This window comes from Littorina saxatilis, unplaced genomic scaffold, assembly GCF_037325665.1.
Source record: "Littorina saxatilis isolate snail1 unplaced genomic scaffold, US_GU_Lsax_2.0 scaffold_1946, whole genome shotgun sequence".
Classification (NCBI taxonomy): Eukaryota; Metazoa; Mollusca; class Gastropoda; order Littorinimorpha; family Littorinidae; genus Littorina; species Littorina saxatilis.
In genome coordinates, this window is record NW_027129172.1 from 1 (window position 1) to 9,542 (window position 9,542).

The 9,542-nt window shown below is 41.6% G+C and overlaps 1 protein-coding gene across 1 annotated transcript; it reads right to left on the reverse strand.

Moving 5' to 3' along the window:
- Positions 1–3,493: 3,493 nt before the first annotated feature.
- LOC138957453 (uncharacterized) lies at positions 3,494–9,310 on the reverse strand. The gene is made up of 4 exons (XM_070328576.1): positions 7,881–9,310; positions 5,281–6,048; positions 4,664–4,744; positions 3,494–4,507 (listed from the first exon to the last, which is right to left on the reverse strand). Exons 1-4 carry the CDS (start codon positions 8,650–8,652, stop codon positions 3,663–3,665), a joined length of 2,466 nt encoding a protein of 821 aa, XP_070184677.1. The 5' UTR covers positions 8,653–9,310; the 3' UTR covers positions 3,494–3,662.
- Positions 9,311–9,542: the final 232 nt, after the last annotated feature.

Here is a 9,542-nt window from a genome sequence, read left to right on the forward strand (position 1 = left end):
GTCTAACAGCCTTCCCCTGTTTGATGAAACACACAGAGTAACACTCACTTGACTCCATGCGGTCACGCAGTTAACTGCACATTATTTGCAAAAGGAGGAGCTTCTTGCTGCATCACGGTTTTAACAACAAAACCATAACATGTACTCATTTCAACGTAGGGAGTTTTCCCTTACTATCAACCATACACTAACGAAAACAGAACGATGTGAACTACACACACAGCGGAACCCCCCTATTAAGAACTTGATACATCTGACAAAAGCACGTCTTATAATGAGGACGTCTTAAAATGGAGGTACATTTACAGAGGTTATATCGGAGAAAGCAGGCTGTTAAAAAGAGGGAAGTCTTACACTGGAGGGTATTTAAATGGCGGTGCCACTGTAATCACAATGTGTTTAATCTTATCGTGCTCAGGCAAAGCCCCCCAAAGAGAAGGAAAAGAAGCAGAAACGCAAGTGGAAGTGCTCAGTATGTAATGCCACCTTCCAACATGCCAGCTCCCGCAACGTTCACCTGCGACGTCACACTGTAGAAAAGCCACACGTCTGCAATCAGTGTGAGAAGACCTTTTTGGGGGTCGAATCCTTGAAACGCCACCAGGTTATGCACAAGGTAATTGCAATACACATATGTTAACTTCCATACGTGAGAGAGATCACCCATGTGATAAATATGATAATCAAACCATCTCTCCACACATGTGTGTATCATGTAAATGAGGTGCGGTCAAACTACAGTCTAGCAGAGACCTTATTTTCCACGGATGTTTTGTGATTGTAAATACATGTTGTGGTTCAATATAGGACATCTTACTAAACCAACTTTCATGTCGGTCACCCTTGAAATTAACGCTACTTGAGATTGCTTTTCAAACTTATACAAAATGAACGGGAGCATAGGGTCAGTTATAAACTAAACATGCCTCGAACAGTGAGATTAGGAGAATGTACAGTACACAAATACAAACAGAGAGACTCGGAAACTTGAGTCGAGTTAATACTGATCGCACGTTCAAGACCTCAAGTGTATAATATTGAAGGTAGAAATCTCTCTTGCCAACTGTGAGCCAGATTAGCGAAGTTGGCACAGCGCCCGATCGCTCATCGTCACATCAGCGGTCACGGGTTCGAACCTCTTCGTTGGCAAGTTTTTTTGTTTAATGTTTAAACTTTTGTTTCAATTGTCTGAACTCGTATTTCTTGATTTAAAAATTTTTTTTCGTCATTTCAAAGGTTATGATCAAAACGTTGCATAATTATTAAGTACTTCCCATTGCAGACTTTTTAGAATTACCCATTCTATTGTTTAGTAACGTAATTATAACATAGGCTTTTGTGAAATGCCCAAAGGGTATCATCACGATTACATGTAATGGTGAGATCGACCGAGCGTACAGTGCGATAATACGAAGGAAGAAACTCGGAAACCGACGAGTCGACACATGCTCGAGAACTCACGTGTGATGTATGTTTGCAGATCAACTTTCTAGTTTCACCCCAGAGAATGAACTATTATTCTTGTTTTTTTTTCTTTTTAATTAATTCCAAAGGTTTTGAGTCGTGTACTGAAAATTGGATAGATAGTACGTAAGTGGCCTTGGACAGAGTTAAATGTACAGAGGTCATAATATATATATCTGAGAAAGGAGGCTGTTAAAAAGAGGGAAGTCTCAGAGTGGAGGGTAATAAAAGGGCGGTGCCACTGTGTGTGTGTGTGTGTGTGTGTGTGTGTGTGTGTGTGTGTGTGTGTGTGTGTGTGTGTGTGTGTGTGTGAGAGAAGAAGAGAGCTATAGATAGATACTGTGTATGTGTGTGAGAGAGAGAAACGTTTGTGTATGTGTGTGTTTGTGTGTGTGTGTGTGTGTGTGTGTGTGTGTGTGTGTGTGTGTGTGAATGCGCATGTGTGTGTATGTATGTGTGTGTGTGCTCTCTTAAAAAACATGTTTAAAGAAAATTATTCAGTCTTCCATGTAGGTACATATTGCTACACGAGAATTGTGCCCAGTGTCACAAAGATGTTCTAATTGGTATAAGCAGATATGTACAGATCTTGTTTTGATAAAAAAAAGAATTCTTTTGTGATTTAAGAATGTTTGTGTAACAAGCTGTCAATTTATTATATAGATTTTAAAAGTTAGGTCTAGCGCCAAAACGCGCCGCCCAATTGTCTGATCAGACAATCTGCAAAATAAATTCTTTGAAAATTGCTCGCTCTTTACGTAGGGACCTAGGATGTTCTCAAGTGGTAAGTGTTTAAACGAAAGGGTGTTTCTACTGTGTGTAAAAGCCTGACAGTATAATTATGTGATGGTTTACGGGAGGCTTACTGTGCCTTTAACATGCAGTAAGGATTTCATGACCTCAAGACATGTACCTAGTATAATGGACCCTACCCAATTGTCAAGGTCACTGTCGTGTTTTTTGTATACACAACTACTTTCGAATGTTCATTATTGACATAATTGCACGATTAACTTCTCTATTCGGTGTTTATACATCCACCAACACTCAGTGTTCAGTTCTTGAAGACATCCATACAATTCCAATACATGTAATGCGCATTTTCCTGATTGTTTGCTATGCTAAACTTATACAGACGGAGATCATTAAGAAACACATCAGGATCATCACGGCCGCTTTGCACAATCCATTTCACACGTTGTGGTGACTAGCACGTGTGTCGTTAAAGGTACATTCGATGACGTAACACGTACACGTTCTTTAAAAACAATTGAAAAATAATACCCCCCCCCCCCCACGCCTCCTCTGTACGTTACATGGTGAAGGGGGTGGGTGGGGGGTGGGTGGGTGTGTGTGACTCATGATATGTTAAATATAATCCTCCATCAGCACCCTCCTTACCGTGTAAACAGTTCAGGTCACCGTCTCAGATCTGACCAGGCTTTTACATGACATGAGACCATCCCTCCACTTGGTCACATACCAACAATGAACAGCCTGGGCGCTCTTTATGCACGTTGGGGATTTTTTTATAAATCAATTTTGTAAAAGCCATAAGGAAGAAAAGCTGAAATGAAATCATCCAACAATCCCAACTGACCACAGCAAGCAGTCAGGGTGTTGAGTGTAGGTGTGTGACCAAGTGGAGGGATGGTTTATCCCGTGTAAATGCCTGGCTAGATATGAGGCGGTAAGCCCAACTGTTTACACGAAAAGAAAGGTGCCTCAAAGAAAAACTGCATCAGTTGGTATTTATTTATTGCATGATATTCTATATCTATATATATGTCACAGGGGAAACTAGAATTCAGTAGGATCCGGAATCCTACTAGTAGAGACTGGAATCTCAGTTTCTACTAGTAGATACTGGAATTCCAGTCTCAACTGGACTTTTTCAAGTTCAAACTGGAATTCCAGTATCTACTAGTAGATACCGGAATTCCACTTACAACTGGATTTTTTCCAGTTGAAAGTGGAATTCCGATATCTACTAGTAGAAACTGGAATTCCAGTTTCAACTAACAGCCAGTTCATGTTGGAATTCAGTTCAAATTGGAATTTCGCGATGGAGATGAATGTAGTTTCTTTTTTGTTTAAAATGAACAGTTGACTACTTTATTGAAAGCAAATCCATTGTTTAAAAAGACCCAACACCACAAACTGCATAGTCAAATCAATGAAAATCACATCAGACAACTTCAGGACATGTTCTTGCATTTCTTGCTGTGCGGGTGGCATTTGGTGCCACATGCAAGTTTGGCATCTTTGCACGGACACCTCTTTGTCATGCACGCGCCTGTGCACGTACAGACGGACCTGGCGACAGCTCCACGGTTTTGCCAACCAGTTGATGACCTGGAGGCTTGAATGAGGGACACTTCCTTAAGAGTCTGTGGGTTTACCACATTGAGATGTGGGAGGACCACACTGCTCATGTCCACAAGCTCCACCCCCCGAAACCAGTTTTTAACAATTCCAGTCGGGCAATACACCCGATAGACAGAATCACCGCCCCTCATCTTTGATTCCAGAATCTTGCAGGTCAAGAGCCGCACGTCAGTGTTGGTCCTGTCGGCACTGTGGATTTTCACTCCGACAGTGTGCCCGTTTTGGAATGATTGGGTCACGTCTTTTACCTTCTTTTGGTACCTCGTGTCTTGACGTCTGGCAGCCTTCAAATAGTTATTTCTGGCAACAAGTCGCTTCTCCTTGTGAGCCGTGTTCCCTTCTTCATTTTGCACTGTTGCAGTGCGTTTCCACAACACAAACTGTCCTACTTCTAATGGTTCATTCATAGGGTTGGCAATTGTAGGCACATGTGTAGGAACGAACACTTCGTCAACAGAAAACACAGCATGAGTGGTTTTAGTCACTTTCACACCATGCACAACGTCAAGATTTGTGTGCTCTGTGCCAGAACAAACGATGACGTTGTCGCTCAAAAGAAGATACTCCTTTCCTCGCTTGTGGCTGGTACAGGTAGTAGATGATGTACTTGGTGAATCCACGTTTTCTACAATGCCGAGAGAAGAACCACCAGCACCTGTGAAACAAACAAATTAAAATCGTCTACGCTGGTGTGAAAACCAAGAAAGGTGGTGTAAGGGTTAACCTGTTAACATCTTCAAACTAGTCTTTATAAATTGATAGAAAATATGGCACATTGAAAGTGTGTTGAGGGAAGTGTGAAGAAACTTACCAGTGGCATGCTGCTCAGGAGTGCTGAGAGAAGGTCCGAGAGGATCCTGAAAGTTGACTGCTTCTGAAGAACGGTCAGCACCTGTGAAACAAATAAAATGCAGTTGTATTTGCAACAGACATTTGCAGTCATTCTTCTTCTTCTCTGTTGGGAAATGTGACATGATAATGTGGCATGTATGTGTACACATTAATCACTGTGTACTAGTGTTTCGACGTTGAAGTGATACAGGAAGAAATTCTGAATAATTCATTGCAAAAACATACACTTGACCCATTTTGACAGGAAAGTTTTTTTTGAAAGTTGACTGCTTCTGAAGAACGGTCAGCACCTGTGAAACAAATGAACTGTAGTTGTATTTGCATCAAATCTGCCATTAATCCCCAGAGTCATTAACCCTTGCCAGTGCACCTCCCGTCTCCTGCATTGTCTATCATTATCAAAATTGTGTTCATCATTAGTTTGTTATGGCTGCAAAAGGGTTAATGTAATGGAATGTTACTCCTATTAATACGACTAATACAGTAATGGGCGTCAACTAGTCCAATGGTTGCATGGCCAATATCTCTAAAACACAAGATTTTTAAAACCAATTCAGATAGAAGCATACCACATACCAGCAGTTGAAGGTCCGGGAGTTGGCAAAGAATTGTTGACTGGCTGCAGAACTGTATCAAAGACCACTTCACTCCACACAGTGATTCTCTCGTCGTCCTCGCAGCTGATGTCACTCTGGCTCCCTGACTGCACAACTGCACTTCTCTGACTCACGGCTGTGTCTTCTTGACTCAGAACTACACGCCCCACATTGTCCAGCCACACTGACTGCACGACTGCACCATCATGATTCAATGACTCAACGACTGCACCTTCCTGACTCAATGACTCGACGACTGCACCTTCCTGACTCAATGACTCGACGACTGCACCTTCCTGACTCAATGACTCAACGACTGCATCTTCCTCACTCACTGACTGCACGACTGCACCTTCCTGACTCAATGACTCGACGACTGCACCTTCCTGACTCAATGACTCGACGACTGCACCTTCCTGACTCAATGACTCAATGACTGCATCTTCCTCACTCACTGACTGCACGACTGCACCTTCCTGCCTCATTGTGGGAAGCATAACAAGCAGATCATTTGGCAAATCTTCTTCACGCACAATACCCTGAGCTGCAAATTCCTCCCAAACAGCTTGGTCCGAACGTGGTTTCTGACCAAATACAAGTTCATACGGTGTTGTCCCAGTTGCACTTGAAACTGATGTGTTGATTGAGTGAACCACAGACTTTAATCCCCTGCTCCATTGTGGGCCATTGGTATCCATCCATTTGCCTAGTTTCAATTGTAGGTCTCCGTTCCCCCTCTCAATGCACCCTGCACACAGTGAAGCAATCCCAGTTGGATACTGTCACCTTAAATAGAGGCCTTTTCAAGCCTAGGCCACTGCACTATGTCTGTAGCCCATATTTCAGGTTGTAAAGCTGATTTATAAAGCTGCTAGAGCAGTTTTAATTTGAGAAGTCGAGTGTATCATTCATCGAAAGGTTCATGGTACTGTCACAGTACCATTAAAGGGGTATGAAAGACCTAAACCGGAAGTAGAATTCCTTGAACGGCAGCTGATACATTACTCTATGAACTCTCATTATCCAGAAAATTAAGCCTGAAAGCCTGGTATTCGCTGAGAAACATCGGAAAACGCAAAATCAAAATAAACAATCCTTATCCGGAAGTGGTAAAAAAACAACGTTTTATTATCAAAAGGGAAGTGTGGCTTCGCGTCGGACATTGAGTTGGAATCTTCCAGGCTTCTCCCATCACATGGGATGATAAGATTCAGCCTTTAGGACCACTTCCGGATAATAATTGTTTAATTTGATTTTGAGTTTTCCGATGTTTCTGAAGTAATACTGGACTTACAGGCTTGAAACTTTGGATAATGAGAGTTGATAAGGTAATGTATCAGCTGCCGTTCAAAGATTTCTACTTCCGGTTTAGGTCTTTCATACCCCTTTAAGTGCCATGACCATTTCGACCATTTGGTATCAATTGAACCGTTATGGTGTGTAGTTTTTGAAAAGTGATGTAGTTGCAGCACTTTAGTACAACATGCCAAATGAACCCCTTGTTGCCCCAAAACGTCAAAATTTTGAAAAGTTCACTCATTCCCCTAATTTTTAAAAATGGCACTGTGTATTTCACTTTAAATGCAGTTAGACAGGCTTAGGAGATCAAACAGACCCAAATCGGTAACGTTGGATAACATATCGTTAATTTTGAAGAAAAAATAAGTTGGAAAAATGAAAAATGGCATTTTTTCCATATTTCACAGACAAGAGGTTAATTTGGACTTTTATGTAAAATTGAGGCACACCAAAATCACTTTTCAAATTTTACACCCCCAGACGGTTAAAATAACATCTATTTATCCATGTTAATCCATAGTTTGACTGATGTGATGAGAACGTTTTACCAAATATTGCTCAAATTCCATAATTTTTTTTAATACTTTTGATATATTCCCAGTCTTAATAACGCAATCCCTTCTCAAAATGCCTTAAAATACATCTGTAAAGGTCAAGGAAGTCAAACAGATTCATAATATGTTTTTAAATTAAAATTCAAAGTGCCGTTTTCCAAAACTAGGGGAATGAGTGAAAACTTCAAAGTTTCCTGGTTTTGGTAACAAGGGGTTAATCTAGCATGTTGTACTAAAGTGCTGCAACTGCGACATTAGTTTTCAAAACCTGGACATCATAGCGGTTCAGTTCATACCCATTTTAGCTTGTTATACCGCCAGTAAAAAAAAAAATCACAATCACAATCACCACTATGGAAATTTTAGATTAGACCTATTGCGTTAAATTTCGGTTTCATATTCCATGTTACCACAGGTAGGTCTGCCTCATTAACCCTTTCACTGCCGGGGTGTTTCAATTCAATGTCAGTAAAATGTGAAAAATGATCCGATTACGAAAAAAGCTGAATGTTTATCTTTTGACAGATGCAACAGACAAAACATGTTACCACCGGTAGGTCTGCCTCATTAACCCTTTCACTGCCGGGGTGTTTCAATGCATGGTCACTCTTCGACAAGAATGTTTTCTCTAACTGGCTAGAGTGCAGGACGGGTATACCCGTCTTGTAGGCACTGTAAGGGTTAATTTTCATTTCTGAAAAAAATACAAATAAAAACGAACACTTACCCTGACTTTCAGGATGTCTTGGGCGTCCATGGATGATCACTGTTCCAGGCCACAGATCACACACTTCACGTATCACGTTCGCCGTGAATTCTCTGCCATTGTCACTCTGCAGGAGGCGTGGTGGTCCAAAGGTGCAGAATTGGTCGAACAGATGACCTGCTACCTCTGCTGCAGTCTTGGATTCCAAGGGATAGGCCCAAGAAAACTTCGAAAAACAGTCCCTTGCATGCAGGATCCATTTAAAGTCCCTGTCAGGCCTGCTGCGGAAGTCAATGAGGTCGATTTGGACTCTGAGTAGAAAAGACAGATTGATCATTGCCTTTCCAGATGGAAGTGATTTCACCACCTGGCGCTGCCTGCAGCTGGGACAGGTCTTCAGGAACACACTGACTGCTGAGTGGTGGACTCCTGCGTAGTTTGCTTTGATTTCCGCCCACGTTTTATCCCTTCCCCCATGGCCAACATGAACGTGACATCGCGCAATTGTCGCAAACAATTCCTCTCTGGTCACAACCGGGCAGTTGGTTTTCTGGCAACATAGCATTGTCCTTGCCCCCACAACTTGTAATTTATAATGCTTTGCACACCTGTACTTGAATTTGGCACCTTCTGGACATTGCTGGCCCTTGTTCAGTTGCAGAGCTTTCACTATTTTTGTGTACTTCTCTTGGGCAATGCAGAAACATTCTCGTTTGCTGTCATCAAGACTCCGTATGTGTGCTTCTAAAAGAGAATAAAACAGAGTTTTCTGATCCTCTGACTCGGACTCCATCTTCAATCTTGACTGCTGTCTGTCACTGACACTTCACTCTGATCAACTGATCAAGACTCACTGTGAATAGAAGGGCCTCGGTTGTTCCATATTACTCTGGCTGGAGAACATTGGTCACTTTATTTGCAACAACAACTCAGATTCACGTGAAGAAGTCATTGTCACATCTAAGCTTTGTTTTCAAGTTGAACCCTCTCTGTGGATATGATCCCAGTTTCTTTTTCAGTTTTCAAATAATTCCAATTTCCATATTACTCTGGCTGGAGAACATTGGTCACTTTATTTGCAACAACAACTCAGATTCACGTGAAGAAGTCATTGTCACATCTAAGCTTTGTTTTCAAGTTGAACCCTCTCTGTGGATATGATCCCAGTTTCTTTTTCAGTTTTCAAATAATTCCAATTTAAACTGAATTCCAACATGAACTGGCTGTTAGTTGAAACTGGAATTCCAGTTTCTACTAGTAGATATCGGAATTCCACTTTCAACTGGAAAAAATCCAGTTGTAAGTGGAATTCCGGTATCTACTAGTAGATACTGGAATTCCAGTTTGAACTTGAAAAAGTCCAGTTGAGACTGGAATTCCAGTATCTACTAGTAGAAACTGAGATTCCAGTCTCTACTAGTAGGATTCCGGATCCTACTGAATTCTAGTTTCTACTGTGACATATATATACGACTTGTGTCTGTGTGTCTGTGTGTCTGTGTCTTCGCGATGCACGGCCAAAGTTCTCGATGGATCTGCTTCAAATTTGGTGGGCTTATTCACAGAGACCCCGGACACAACCTGATCGATGAGATATTTCAACACGTGCTCTCAGCGCGCAGCGCTGAACCGATTTTCGTTTTTCACTGCACGTTACTATTTTTAGATCTCCCTTCCTTCGTG